At 47.1% G+C, this 15170-nt stretch overlaps 1 protein-coding gene across 1 annotated transcript in view; it reads left to right on the top strand.

Moving 5' to 3' along the window:
* CACNG8 (calcium voltage-gated channel auxiliary subunit gamma 8) overlaps nt 1-12662 on the top strand; it is a gene marked incomplete at its 5' end in the record, with an annotated part of 39655 nt that extends 26993 nt beyond the window's left edge. The window contains 3 exons of the mRNA XM_032388913.1: nt 3403-3477; nt 5369-5506; nt 12347-12662. Of these exons, the coding sequence (XP_032244804.1) occupies nt 3403-3477; nt 5369-5506; nt 12347-12585 (452 nt within the window). The remainder of the gene's footprint in view (nt 1-3402; nt 3478-5368; nt 5507-12346) is intronic.
* Nucleotides 12663-15170: the final 2508 nt, after the last annotated feature.

Below are 15170 nucleotides of genomic sequence, written 5' to 3'. Positions count from 1 at the left end.
CAGACCAGCCTATACCCCTAGACCAGGCTGTACCCCCAGACCGCAGCATGTGATCACAGACATTTCTGTGTCTCAGACCAGCCTGTACCCCAGACAGAGCCCGTGTCCCCTAGAGATCTTGTACCTCTGCAAGCACCTGTGTCCCGAGACCCAGCCTGTTCTCCACACACAGCTGGTAACCTCAGGCAGCCTGCATTCCCCAGAAGCACCCGCACTTCCTGAGACAACCTGAGCCCCTGGAGAGAGAGTTTGAGTGCCTGGGGTCAGCTTGCTTTCCCCACGCTGGAGACAGGCCACGCTCCCATCCTGCAGGCCCTGGGAGACAGACCATTTTGATGCCAGCCCCAAAATGGAATTTGTGCCCGTTCCCCACTGATTCCACCAAGCAGAGCTCTCGCCAAACACCCCCCAACATCCCAGCAGAGACCTTGTGCCTCCGGGAAGCGTGCTTCTTCATTTCCTGTGCCCCACAGCCCTCACTGTCCCACAGAATGGCCTTTCACCCCTGGCGATGCCAGAGAGCTATCCCATACCTCGCACTCTCCCTAACAGGACATGCCATGCCCTTCACGTATACCAGTGGGACATCCTATACCCCTTGGGAGCAGGAACGGGCTCTGGCTCCACATCTCACAACCCTCACAGTCCATCTGGGATGTCACAGGCTCGATCATCCACATGAGATCTGCAACACTCTACTGTCCCATAACCGATGTCCCATAACCTCAGTGCCCCTCAAAGAAGATCATCTACCCCCTGGGCTCCAGATGGGATTTCCCTCCTCACTTACCTAGATATGGTATCTTACATCCATAGGATCCCAAATAGGATGTCCCAAATCCTTGATAGCAAAGTGGGGTGCCCAGCACTCCTTGGTGTGTGAGTTTCCCACTCACTCAGAGTCTGGATTAAACACTTCACTTCTGCAGATGGGCTAGTTTTTTTTGCCCCTTAGAGTCTCAAGCGGGAAGTTCCCAAACTTCTGCAGAATGGGATGCCCTGGTAATCATATGCTTGTGTAATATGCTTACATGCTTATGTGGTACCCATGCTCTGTTCGAAGTACTTCACATGCATGAACTCATTAATCCTCATATCCTCATAGCAACCTTCCAAATAGTTATTATCATTCCCATTTTACAGAAGCTAGAAATGAGGAGTGAGGAAGGTTAAGTGGCTTAATCTATGCACCCAGGCTAGTCATATGGGATTTGAACGCTGGTTGTCTCTGTTCTTAACAACTACACTATATGGCATCTCACTAGCCCACAAAGATGTCCCAAAGGTCCTCGTTGTCCTGGAGGGAATGTCCCCTGCCCCAACCTCACTGCATAAGGCAGGATTCCTCACATCCCTTGATGCCCCACTATTGGTCAGAAAGGACTTCAACCTCCTCACAGGACCGTCTCCATCATCCCCCAGTCCTGACCCTCCAGAAGCTCACAACTTCCATTATCTCTGAAACATCCCACACATTGCCCTACCCATCAAAGGATATCCCATATTTCCCTGGGCTGCACCGGGAGAGGGTGTGTGTGACCCATCCTACTCTTTTCCAAATGGGATATGCCATCTGGAGTCAGAGACGAGATGTACTCAATCATTGGTAGCCCAAACAGGAGGCCAGACACCCCACACTCTCTCAGAAAGATGTACCACACCTTCTTACTCTCTAGATGGGACTTCACATTTCCCTCATGGATGAAGACCATGTGTCCCCCACTGACTGCTACAAATAGCATCCTCACCCTTTGCTCTGCTGCATGAAGCATCCTTTACTTCTTGCTGCTGCAGGATTGCTGTTGCTGTGGGGTAAGGACTCCCCTCCCACTGCTTCTGATGGGACCCCTCCTGCTCCTCTCCTTCCCCCACCCTCACCTGACTCAGCAGTTTAGTTCTTGTCTCTGCACATCCTCCTTCAATTTGGAAAGTTCCTTTCTCCTTCTCCATACCAGCCGGCCCCTCTCCCACTTCTTGTACCCCTCTTGCTGTCTACCTCTCTTCCCCCTTCCCATGCCTCAGTTTCCCCATCTGTAGAATGAGATCATGGGGCCAGGTGAATTCTGTGGGAAGTGCTGGCTTTGAAATGCAGTTCGGAAAGCGCCCTCCCCCACCCCCCTGCCTTTTTAAAGTTTAGGTTTCCTTGGACCTCAAGTACACAAAGTTGGATGAATCTGACTCTTCTTTGGCTTATATCACAATTGTCACCAGCCTTCCCAAGATCCTTCTCGGGCTTTATTTTACATGATATTCTCCCGGTTCCTTTCTAACTCAGCTCTTTAATGTGTTTGATATGCATCCACGAATATATATGTTAACTTGGAAATATGTAGCGTTCTTTTACACCTGTCTGTTTTAATTTACATAAATGATATCATGCTGTGGATTTTTTCCTGTTTATGATTTTTTTTTCTTAACACTTGCTCAGATTTCCCCATATTGCTTTGTTATTCTAGTTCACGGCTACTATGTGCTGTGGAGATTTGCACAAGAGGGCAACCCTCACATTTACTTGATCCCCTAGAGATGGATACTTGGGTTGATTCTGACTCCCTGTTATTACAAACATTGTTGCAGAGAACATCCACATATATGTTCCTGCTTGTAGTTTTTGTCTGGATACATACCCAGAGATGAAATTGTTGGGTTATAGGGTATAAACGTACTTCACTTCATAAAGTATGTCAGAGTGCTTTCCAAAAAAGACTAGTTTATACTCCCAGCTGTTTCCTCTTATCCTTCCAGTGTTTGATATTATCCTTTTAATATTTGCCAATCTAATTGATCTAAAGTGGCATTCCCCTGCTGATTTAAGTTGCATTTCTGTGATCCCTGGTGAGGTGGAGCATCTTTTCATATACTTGTGAGTCATTCAGACTTCTTCTTCTGTGAATTGACTATTCCTGTCCTTTGCCCATTTTTCAATTGCTTTCCCTCTCTTTTCTTGCTGGCCTGCAGGAGTTCTTTGTGTGTTCTAGCTAGGAATTCTCTCTGAGATGAGAATCTTTTCCGAGTCTGTTAGCCTTCTGTTCCCTGTATCTTGGTTGAATAAAGCGATCATTGTTTCTAATCCTACTTGACCCTCAGCAAACCCATATGATGGAGCCAGGAACAAGACTATTATCTCATTTTATAGAGAAAGATTCAGAGGCCCCAGAGAGGTCAATAACCCTTACAAGGCCACAGATTTGGATCTCAGAGCTCCAGAATGGGATTCCAGCTCCTGTATAGCTGGGTGACAGCAGGTGGTTTTTGCTACTCTGAACATCATTTGTCTCCTGAGTATGTCAGGGATGTGGATGTCCTGTTTTTAGGCAGCTGTGAGCGATGTTAAATGTCCAGTCCTGAGCTTACCCTGGCAACTTCCATGTCATCACCTCTTTCTCTCTCCTGCTCCCACAGAAGCAAACTGTACCTATTTTAAATTCTTTACTACGGGGGAGAATGCGCACATCTTCCAGAGAACTACAAAGAAAGGTGAGAACTGTACCCCGCGGTGTGGTGGTGGGGACAGCGGGGGTGGGGAGGGGGGAGTTATGCTGACCATGCCAGAGGAGTTCTTGATAGCGCTGTCTTCTTCTCTGCTTTGCCCTGGGGAGGTCCCATCTCTGGGGACAGGCGGTTCTCCCGAGCCTCGTGCCTGATGCTTCTGCCCCAGCTCTGCCTTTGCCACGTGCTGTGTGGCTTTGGGCAAGTCACAGCCCCTTTCCGAGAATAGTACTTTAACATCTTAAAGATGCGCATCTGCCATGTGCTAAGCACAGTGCCGAGTATTTCATTTGGATGTATTTCTTTCGGTCCCTTGCATGACCCTGTGGAGCAGCGGCTTTATCTTCCTCTTCCAGATGAGAAAATGGAAGCCCAGAAATGGTTACATTTACTTTTCCTGGGAAGTGGCAGAGGCAGAGCTCAAACCCAAATAATCCTGACTCTAAAGCAATGCTCTCCTATAGAACCTTCTGTGAAATGGAAATGCTGTCTATCTCTGCTGACCAATATGGTAGCCGCTGGCCCCATGTGGCTGCTGAGCACTTGGAATGTGGCTAGTGTTTTTTGTTTTTTTTATTTTTTTAAAGATTTTATTTATTTATTTGACACAGAGAGAGAGCATGAGCAAGGGGGAGGAGCAAGGGGAGAGGGAGAAGCAGTTTCCCCACTGAGCAGGGAGCCCGATGCGGAACTCGATCTCGGGACCCCGGGATCATGACCTGAGCAGAAGGCAGGTGCTTAACTGACTGAGCCACCCAGGCACTCCTAAATTTTTTTTCTTTTTTTTTAAGATTTTATTTTTTATTTTTTAAAAGATTTTATTTATTTATTTGAGAGAGAGAGAATGAGAGACAGAGAGCATGAGAGGGAGGAGGGTCAGAGGGAGAAGCAGACTCCCTGCCGAGCAGGGAGCCCGATGCGGGACTCGATCCTGGGACTCCAGGATCATGACCTGAGCCGAAGGCAGTCGCTTAACCAACTGAGCCACCCAGGTGCCCCCTAAATTTTGTTTTAAGTTAAATCCATTTAAAATTAAAAGACCACACATAGCTCGTGGCAACCATACTGAACAATGGGACTCTTAGGACTTTACCCTTTGTGCTATAACCACAGCCTCTCCATCACCCCTCTATCTCAGTATCCCTCCCCACCAGTAAAGGGATTGTGATCGTGTCATGACTCTCATCTGGTCTTTGCAAGGATTTAATGAGACGATGCAGCTAAAACAGACAATGTGGTGCCCGGTACATAGTAAACTGGTCTCCCTCCTCTCTCTCTTGTCTTCGTGCTCAGCGATCCCGGTCCGGGAGAGTAAATAATCACAATGCGCATGTTCGGCACACCTGCCGTGTGCCCAGGCGCTGCACTGGGCACTTTACATGAGCAATTTCTGATCCTCACTGCAGCCCAATCGAATAGGGATTTCAATCCCGATTTTCTAGAGAAGGAAACCGAGGCTCAGAGAGGTTTGGTGACTTCACCAAAATCTTCCAGGGGGGAGGTGGCTGGGGAGAATTCAGACTTGGACCGCTCCACTGTAACATACCGCCTTCTCTGTTGTCACCCACACGCCCACTGCCTCAGCTGCTTCACCTGTAAGCAAACAGGGACCGGATCCTACGTAACGATGGGCAGTTCCCATCCCCTCCTAATCCTGGCAGTGTCTCCTCTTTGCTCTGCCGCCTCAGGCAAATCACTGACCGTCTGTGAGTCTTAGTTCCTTTAACAGTGTAAGCAAAATATTGGACTGGATGATCTACCTGAAAATTCTTGTCTAGTTCTGAATCTTCCATCTTCCTGGTTCTGGGTCCCTACAGGGGACTTCTTCGCACTTCCTACTTCCCACGTCCTCTGCTTCTTCCCTTTCCTCTCCTTGCAGAGGTAAATCTGGCAGCTGCAGTGATAGCAGTGCTAGGCCTGGCAGTCATGGCCTTGGGGTGCCTCTGTATCATCATGGTGCTCAGGAAAGGTGCAGACTTCCTACTCCGAGTTGGAGCCGTCTGCTTTGGCCTCTCAGGTGAGGGTTGGGAGCCTGGAGACTGAGGGAATTGCATGCTGGGAGGTTGGATCTCCAGGCGCTGTTGCATGCTGGGAGGTTGGATCTCCAGGCGCTGTTGCATGCTGGGAGGTTGGATCTCCAGGCGCTGTTGCATGCTGGGAAGTTGGAGGACATCTCCAATCACTGTTGCATTCTGGGAAGCACAAGGGCTTAGTAGGCTCAAATGTGGGAGTTCTAAGCCTTATTATTAGCTGGAATTGGAAGGTCTCCAAACACTCTTTTAGATTTGGAACTGGGGTCTTTAAGGACTGTTGCATTCTTGGAGTTGATAGTCCAAAAAAATGCTGCATCTTGTTAATGTAGTCCTCATTGGATCAAATGTTTTCTAAGGTGGATAGAAAGGTCATTAATTATATGAGCTTCATTTATTTGTCCTCTGTGTATTTACTGAGCACCTGTTATGTTCCATGCACTGTGCTAAGGGCTGGAGATATAAGACTAACAACAAGACAGATAGTATCTTCCCCTCACAGAGCCTAGATTCTGACAGAATTACACAGTAACCAGGGGCGCCTGGGTGGCTCAGTCCGTTAAGCATCTGCCTTCAGCTCAGGGCATGATCCCAGGGTCCTGGGATCGAGCCCCACATCGGGCTCCCTGCTCCCCGGGGAGCCTGTTTCTCCCTCTCCCTCTGCTGCTCCCCCTGCTTGTGCTCTCTCACTCTGTCAAATAAATAAATAAAATATAAAAAAAGAATTAGACAGTAACCAGTATTTACACACAGGCTAATTCAACCATAATTGTGATCAGAATTATGATGAAGCATATTAGGGGTATGCATTGCAGTGAGGGTGGGTCAGAGAAACTCAGAGAAGGTGATATTTAAGCGGGTAATTGAAGGATGAATAGCAATCATCCAAAGTGTGGTGGTGATAGTGGTGGCGGCAATATTGGTGATGTTTGTGGTGGTGGTGATGGGGACAATGATGGTGGTGACAGTGATGATGTTGGCAATGTTGGCAGTGTTGGTGGTGATGGTGGTGATGATGGTGATGGTGGAATAGCATGTGCAGAGGCTGTAGAAGACTTAACAAGCTTGAGGAACAGAATGAAGATCAGAGCATAAAGCAGGCCAAATCTTGCACAAATGTACATGGTAACCTTAACTAACAAGTGAGGTAGAGCCTGGTGCAGGATAAAAGAGACACAATGAGTCTTCAAGAGCATGGGCATATGAATGGAAAATAATAAGGACCAATTCTTATTATTTTGTTGCCTTAGATATCTTCCTAAATAAGGGGGGGGAAATCAGTCATCTTCTTTCCTTTCTTTCATTAATTCATGTGTTCATTTTATTCATTGGTACACACACAGACACATTGTACACAACACGTTTGTACATGTATGTAGGTGTAATATAAGAGTGTACAAGACAGAAAGGTGCTTTCCCTTATGGAGATTATCATCTGGTTAAGGACACAGAAATATCACAGATCATCCCACAATTACAAACTTCTAGGTGCTATAAAGGAAAAGGAAAAGTAGAATCCTATGAGAGTGCATAATAAGAGCACTTGATTTGAAGCAGAGAGTTAGAGAGGGAGTTCATGAGTAACCAAGCTAGACAGAGTTCAGTGAATTTAAGATCTTGAAAGAAAGCCAGTGTGGCTGGAGCATGGAGAGTGAGGAGGATACTGGTATAAAAGATGGACCAGTAAATCAACAGGGAATCAAAAGATCTGGGTTGGAATTCCAACTTCTGAAGACATGTGATCTTGGGCAGATCTTTTTTTTTTTTTTTTTTATCTCTGAGCTCAGGTATTCTTATATCCCTGAACTCACTCATCCAAGTAACCATTTGTTAAACATCCATCCCATTAATCCATCTGTCCATCCCATCCATCCATCCACCCATTCATTAATTCCCTCCTACTCTCTTCTCCCTTTTCCATTCTCCTTTCCTTTCTCCCTCTCTCCCTCCATCTATTTTTCCATCTGTTCATCCATCCAATTATTCAACAAGTATTTTTTTTATATTTAGTAAGTGCCAGATGCTGTGCTAGGTACCACTGGGGATAGAAAGATGAATAAGATTAAGATGATCCCTGTTCTTGTGTAATTTATGGCATGGTAGGAATTTGGTGCTGCTGTTATTACTGAACTCATACCTGGGTTATTCCTGGGGGTGCCATGAAGGTGTGGATATAAAAGTGTTTTATGGAAATCTCAGGCATGAAATTTTTCTGCAAATTGTACATCCAAATGAAAGTGAGGGGGTGGATTTGACGCTGTAAGTACTTTGGTTATATTGGGTATCAGGGACTGGGCAGATTGTGTTTTTAAGTTCTCCTTAGATAAAGGGACATATTTGGGTTACATTGTTTCTCTCCATAAAATAAATACGTCAGGTGTTTGTTCATGTTTTAGAGATCTGAGACAGACAAGGTTTCTGCCCTCGTGGATTTATAGTTTACTGAGAGAGATAGAAATTGGCCAGACAGACAGTACTAATATAAATTAATATATGTTAACAATTCCAGCTGTGGGGATGCCTGGGTGGCTCAGCCAGTTAAGCATCTGCCTTCGGCTCAGGTCATGATCCCAGGGTCCTGGGATCGAGTCCCACATCAGGTTCCTTGCTCAGCGGGAAGCCTGCTTCTCCCTCTGCCTGCAGCTCCCCCTGCTTGTGCTCTCTCTCTGACAAATAAATAAATCTTTAAAAAACTAATTCCAGCTATGATAAATGCTATAAATGAAAAGAGTAAGAGGGAAATGTATCATAGGGAAATCTGATGTTGACTTAAGTGGCAGTGCTCAGCGAAGGCTTCTCAGAAGAAGTGTAATGTAAGTAGGGATGCATACAGATCTCCAGGCTTGAAAGAATCTGGTGCATCTAAAGGCTGAAAGAAGTCCTACTCTCTACTATTATAGGGTGGAAGAGCAGCTGAAAGGAGGCCAAAGAAGTAGGCAGGGGCCAGATCACGTGGGCCCTTCTAGATCATACAAGGGATCAGGCTTGATCTTTGAGGAGGGACAGTGATGTGCCTAACAGAATAGTCAATGGAGTAGATCTGGCTGCGCTCAAACCCAAGCTCCACTTCTCCAGGCTTTAATGTTCTCTTCTGTAAAATGGGGATGATAATAATATGTACCTCACTAGGTCTAGTGGGAAGAGATGAGACATGAGAGCATCTGGTTGGATTCTTGGCACGAAGCTAGTGTGTCAAGGCTAGGGGTCCACAGACTGCAGCCCATGGCCAAATCCTACCTCTTTGCTTTGGGGTTAGTCATATTTTTAAACCATTTCCTGCCTGGTTCAAAAGCCAGTAGATTAACAATAAATTACTACCACTAGAATAACATGGCTCCAGGGTCTTATGTGGCCTGGCTCCTGGCTACGTGGGACTTCATCTCTTACCACTTGCTCCCTCCATTCTGGCCACGTTGGCTTCTCCACTGTTCCTCAGATACTCCACATTCATTTCCTCCTGAGAGCATTTTGCACTGCTGTCCCCTCAGCCTGGAATGTTCTTCCACTAGATCATCCTATGTCTCATTTCTTCATATCATTTAAGTTTCTGATCAAATATTACCTCCTCAGAGAGACCACTGTTGACCACCTTGTCTAGAGTAGGCCCATTACCTGCTGTGTCCCTACCTTGCCTTGTTCCCCCCCATAGAATCGATCACTACCCGGAATTATATATTTATGTATGTATTCATTTGCTTGGGCTGCCATAACAAAGTACCATAGATTGGGAGTGGGGAAGGGGCTTAGAGAACATAAATGTATTTTCTCACAGTTCTAGAGGCTGGAAGTCAGAGGTCCAGCTGTAGGCAGGGCTGGTTTCCTCTGAGGCCTCTCTCCTTGGCTTGTAGATGGCCGTCTTCTTCCTGTGTCCTCACGAGATCGTCACTCTGTGTGTCTGTGTCCTGACCACCTCTTCTTGTAAGGACACCAGCAATATTGCCCTCCATATTGGATTAGGGCCCTATTGGCCTCATTAAATTTAATTATTGCTTTAAAGACCCTATCTTCAAATATAGTCACATTCTGAGAAAGTACAGGGTCAGGATGCTAACACATGAACTTTTGGGGCCATGATTCAGCCTACAGCAATACATTTACCTGATTATTGTCCAATTCTCCCTCTGGGATGGGAGTCCAGGAGGACAGGGCCTTTGTTAGTCTTGTTTATATATTTTACAATGAGAGCTCAGTTAAGATCTGTTGAATGAATGAAAGATGCGTGTAGCAAAAGAAGAAAGGGGGGGCGCCTGGGTGGCTCAGTTGGTTAAGCGACTGCCTTCGGCTCAGGTCATGATCCTGGAGTCCTGGGATCGAGTCCCACATCGGGCTCCCTGCTCAGCAGGGGGTCTGCTTCTCCCTCTCGTGCTCTCTGTCTCTCATTCTCTCTCTCAAATAAATAAATAAAATCTTAAAAAAAAAAAAAAAAAAGAAGAAAGGGGACCGGAGAGCGTCTCCTCCAGTGCCCTAAGCTGAGCTGTGTGGGGCCCCAGAGGGGAGCCAGTGACCCACAGGACACAGATTCCTGGCTGCATTCTCCAGGCCCCTGATTAAAAACTTCACAGGGAAGCAGAGTGCCGGGAGGAAGGAGGGTCTGGGACTGAGGTTGGGGCCAGACTCCAGAGTCTGAGAGAGGAGATAGCTAGGACCCATGACTCATGGATGACCATCAGATGGTCCTACATGATCTGACCCCTGCTGGCCTCTCTACTTCCATCACCTGCCACTCCCCCCTCCCCACTCTCTTTGCTCCAACCATACCGACCTTCTTTCTTTCCTCCAAACACACTGTATTCATTCTACCATAGGGCCTTTGCACCAGCTGTTCCCTCTCCCTGAAACAGCCATCACTTAGTTTGGTGCATGGCTGGCTTCTTTTCATTCTCCAGGTCTTACTCAAATGGCTTTTCCTGGTGACATCATCTTAAAGTCCCTGCTCCACCTTGGATGTCACTCCCCTTCCCATCACGCTGTTTTTATCTCCTTTCCGGGCACACATCACTCTCTGAAATAATCTGGTCTTCTCATGTGTTTACTTTGGAAGCTACAACCTGGCAGCCCACAGCTAACAATGACCCATAAATGTACTTTGACGGACAGTGCATAAAGATTTCTCTGAGCAAATATTTAAAGGTGTTGGGCAAATTTCCATAAAAATAGTCATCATTTAAAAAATTCCAGCTATCCTTGAAAAATCAGAAGGTCTGGCAATTTAAGTCCCCATTTCTGAAGGGTTGCAGTTGGCCAAAGCTGAGTTTTGGCTACTCTCTGTCATATTTCCCACCACACTCACCTGCCTCGTTGATTTATGCTTTCTCTCGTCGCCTCCTGCAGGCATCTGAGGTTTGCAAGCCTTGGTTTATTTTCTCACCACCTGTCTTGTCCAAGTAGAATATAAGCTCCATGAGGTTAGGGTCTTTGTCTGTCTTGTTCTTTCTTCTTTTCTTGCCATTGTTGTTTTTAATCAAACTGCATTGCAACCTGACTGCCTTTCTTTTCATTTTATGATCCCTCATCTTTATTGGGGTATGATTAATGGGCTTTACTGGGGTATGATTGATGAGTGGAAATTGTAGATCTTTAAGGTGTACAACTTGATGTGTTGATATACATGCACGTCGTGAATTGATCACCACAGTCAGCCTAGTTCACACTATCCATCACCCCACATGGCTACCTTTGTGTGTGTGGTGGGAACTCTGAGGATCTAGTCTCCTAGCAGATTTCGAGTGTATGATTGTGTTGCTAACTATAGTCACCCAGCTGTACATCAGATCCCCACAACTCATTTGCCTTGCATAGTTGAATTCTGTGCCCTTTGCCCCACATCTCCCCATATCCCCTCCCCCCAGCCTTTGGCAACCATGTTCTACTCTGTGCTTTTATGAGTTGGACTGTTTCAGATTCCATCATCACTCTTTCCAAAAGCCTTGATGGAGTTTTTTGTTGTTGTTGTTTGGTTTTTTTTGTTTGTTTGTTTTGAAACAAACAAAGCTCTACACCCAACGTGGGGCTTGAAATCACCCCCCCCACCCGCCCCCGAGATCAAGAGTTGCATGCTCTACCAACTGAGCCAGTCAGGCACCCCTTTTATTTTTTTTAATATATATTTTTTTTATGGAGTCTTCATTTGATTTTTGCTATTCTTGATTCCAGGATTTGCTTTTTCCATTTATTTATATATTTATGTATGTATGTATTTGAAGGAGGGGAAGGGGCAGAGCGAAAGAGAGAATCTTAAGCACGCTCCATGTCTAGTGTGGAGCCCAGTGTGGGGCTCGATCCACAACCCTGAAATCATGACCTGAGCTTAAATCAAGCCGGACGCTTAACCGACTGAGCCGCCCAGGCGCCCCTGCTTTTTCTCTTTTTTAAGCCTATAAAATGCACATAACACAAAATTGACCATTTCAACCATTTTTGTTTTCGGTTCTGTGGTGTTAAGTAGGCTCACACCGTGGTGCAGCCAGCCCCGTCATCCATCTCCACCACTTTTTCACTTTCGTGTTTCCCCAGCTGAAACTCTGTCCCTGTGAAGCGGCAGCCCCCATTCCCCTGGCCCTCAGCCCCGGCGGCCACCATTCTGTCCCTCTGTCCTTCTGTCCCTATCAGCTTGTGTTGTGTTCCTTCTTTATCTCCAGCTTCCCAAACTGTGCGTGCTGTGTAGTAGGTGTTTGGTAAAGAGCTGTTGGATGAATGGGGTGGGGCGGTGCTGAGGGTCCCCCAGGTTGCTGTTTGAGCGAGCACGAGATGGGGTGTGTTAGGGAAATGCTCAGACCCGGGCCCGGGTCCCCCGGGGCCTGAGCACCGTGCCTGTCCTCCCCCTACAGGCCTGCTGCTCCTGGTCAGCCTGGAGGTGTTCCGGCATTCCGTGCAAGCCCTCCTGCAGAGAGTCAGCCCTGAGCCTCCCCCGGCCCCCGCCCTGACCTATGAATACTCCTGGTCCCTGGGCTGTGGCGTGGGGGCCAGCCTGGTCCTGCTGCTGGGGGGGGGCTGCTTTCTCCTGCTCACCTTGCCTCCCTGGCCCTGGGGCTCACTCTGCCCCAAGCAGGGGCACAGGGCCGCCTAGAGCCACCACTGTGCCATCTGCAAGCTCCTTCTAAACCTTTCCTTTTCTCCATTTTATCCCCCAAAATCTGCCCCCCCACGCCATCCTGGAGAAACTGTGGGGCACACATGGTTTGCACAAACCTGCCTCATCTTTTCCCTCTGTGAATATGTTCTTTTCTGTGGCTGAATTGGGATGCTTGAGGGTAGGATGGGGAGAGGCTTTTTGCAAATGAGGGTCCCCAGGGAAGGCTGGGGGGGACCTGATGGGGTAACTAGGGAGTGGGGTGGGGGGATGAGGTCAGGGGGTCTTGGGAGGAGGGAGTTGGACCGATTCATTTCCCAGATCTGGATGTGTTCACTTGTGGGAGAGACTTCTTCCAACTAATTTGAACCTTGGGGAAACGGGAAGTGGTGGGGAAATCTTTGGGTCTGACCTTGCTATGGTCAGTTTGGGATTAAAAGTTTGGAAATTTAACAGCTTTTATTTGGAGTCTGTTTGGGTGTGATTGTGCGTCCCGGGGTAGAGAAAAGTGACCCCCTCGTGCTCTCCAGAAACCTGTGGCATGCTGCTTGGCAGCCCCAGAGTCACATGTCAAGAAACCCACAGAGAGTGACAGGAAAATGCAGCAATTTAGGACACAAACATTGTGGGTTGAACTGCATCCCTCCCAAATGTCTGTGTTGGGGTCCTAATCCCCAGGACCTCAGCACGAGGCCTGATCTGCAGAGAGGTCTGTGCAGACGTGATTGAGCCCTATTCCAGTGACTGATGTCCTCATACGGAGGGGAGATTAGGACGCAGACAGGCCCGAGGGAAGAGACAGGGAGAAGGCGGCCAGTCACCTGTGAGCCCAGGAGAGAGACTCCAGCGCAGATTCTCCCTCGCGGTCCCTGGTCCTTGGAAGCCCTGAGACACACTGACCCCGGGCTTCCTGCCTCCAGAACCGGGCCAGTGCAGTCTGTGGTGCTCTGTTAGGGTGGCCCCAGCAGACTAGCATGGAGTCCAGGACCTGGGAACGGGTGCTAAAGATGAGCACGTGGCTCTGGGACAGGGGGCCTAGGAGAGGCTGGGACTGCTGAGGTGCATGATGGAAAAGCCTCCATGGCCCCCAGGAGACTGCGGGAGGGGACGCGCGTGCGGGAGAGCTGGCTCCTCAGGGAATGCAGTGATCACGTGACAGAATGCTGGTAGGAACTAGAACAGCAGCTGCGGAAACCAAGGGGAAGGAAGGCCCGGGTCAAGGGTTCCCGTCCCTCGGGCCAAAGGGCCGGCCTTGCACCTTGTGGAGACCAGGTATGTATTTCAACCCAAAAATCACAACTCGAGTACATTCTTCAGTTACACAGAATAGCCGAAGCCGATCTGTTATTTCTCAATTTCTCAACATTTAAAGATACTTAAGGCAGGGATGCCTGGCTGCTCAGTGGGTAGAGCATGCAACTCTTGGTCTCTGGGTCACGAGTCCAAGAGCCCCACATTGGGCATAGAGAATAAAAATTAAAATCTTAAAATTAAAATCTTTTTTTTTTAAAGATCTTATTTATTTATTTGAGAGAGAGAGAGAGAGAGCACAAGTCAGGGTGGGGGGGAGGGCAGAGGGAGAGGGAGAAGCAGTCTGTGGGGCTCGATCCCAGGACTCTGGGATCATGACCTGAGCTGAAGGCAGGCGCTTAACCGACTGAACCACCCAGGCGCCCTAAAAATAAAATCTTAAAAAAACTTTTTTAAATTGGGACTATGTGCTGGCTTATGAATACAAATGTGTTAATACCCAGAGTTTGATTCTCTTCAGTGTTGCTATAATTATAAATATAATTACGTATATAATATTATATATTATACCAGTATTATATATAGCTATGATTATATTATAATCACTTGGTTATTAATAATACTATGGATATTATATTTAACATGTTAACATTCTCTTAAGCATTTCTATATTTGATTATACATTATAAATACAATTATATATTATATAACTATATAATGTAACATAATTGTATATTATAGTAATCTTTATATGAATGTTGTTATTACTAGCCTATCATGTTATATAAATATAGGATTCATAATATTACATATATGGAACATAATATATATAATGTATAAATATATCATAATATTTATAATATAACATGCCACATAATATTTCTATAACATGACGTGTTATAGGACATAAATAATTATGTAGCTATAATTGCAATTATCATCCCAGGGCTCCCAGCAACCTCCTCACTGGGGAGATTCCTTTTCATCCAGGAAACGTGGAGTGGCCTTCTGTTGGTTCACTGAGACCGCACCCCCATCTCAGAGTCAGTGGGGCACTCTTTGGTAGGACACTCTCTTCCTTCCTTTCTGTACTGAAGTCAGCATCGTGCTGAGGATGGGGGGGTTCCCATCCTCCTTCGACAGGTAGAGGAGGCGTGGGGCAGTGGCCAGGGAAACCCTAGCTCCACCTTCCACAGCCCGAGCACGTTGCTGGACTGCTGGGCTTCCACTTCTTCATCCCTTCAGAGAGCTCCTCTCAGGGCTTACCTTCTAGAGCCATTGCCAAGAGCGGTGCCGTCCTACTCCCTGCAGAGCTTTGGCACCCGGGCATG

Source organism: Phoca vitulina, unplaced genomic scaffold, assembly GCF_004348235.1.
Source record: "Phoca vitulina isolate PV1807 unplaced genomic scaffold, GSC_HSeal_1.0 scaffold52, whole genome shotgun sequence".
NCBI lineage: Eukaryota > Metazoa > Chordata > Mammalia > Carnivora > Phocidae > Phoca > Phoca vitulina.
Note: the sequence above shows the minus strand (reverse complement) of the source record. Positions and strands in the feature narration are given on the sequence as shown.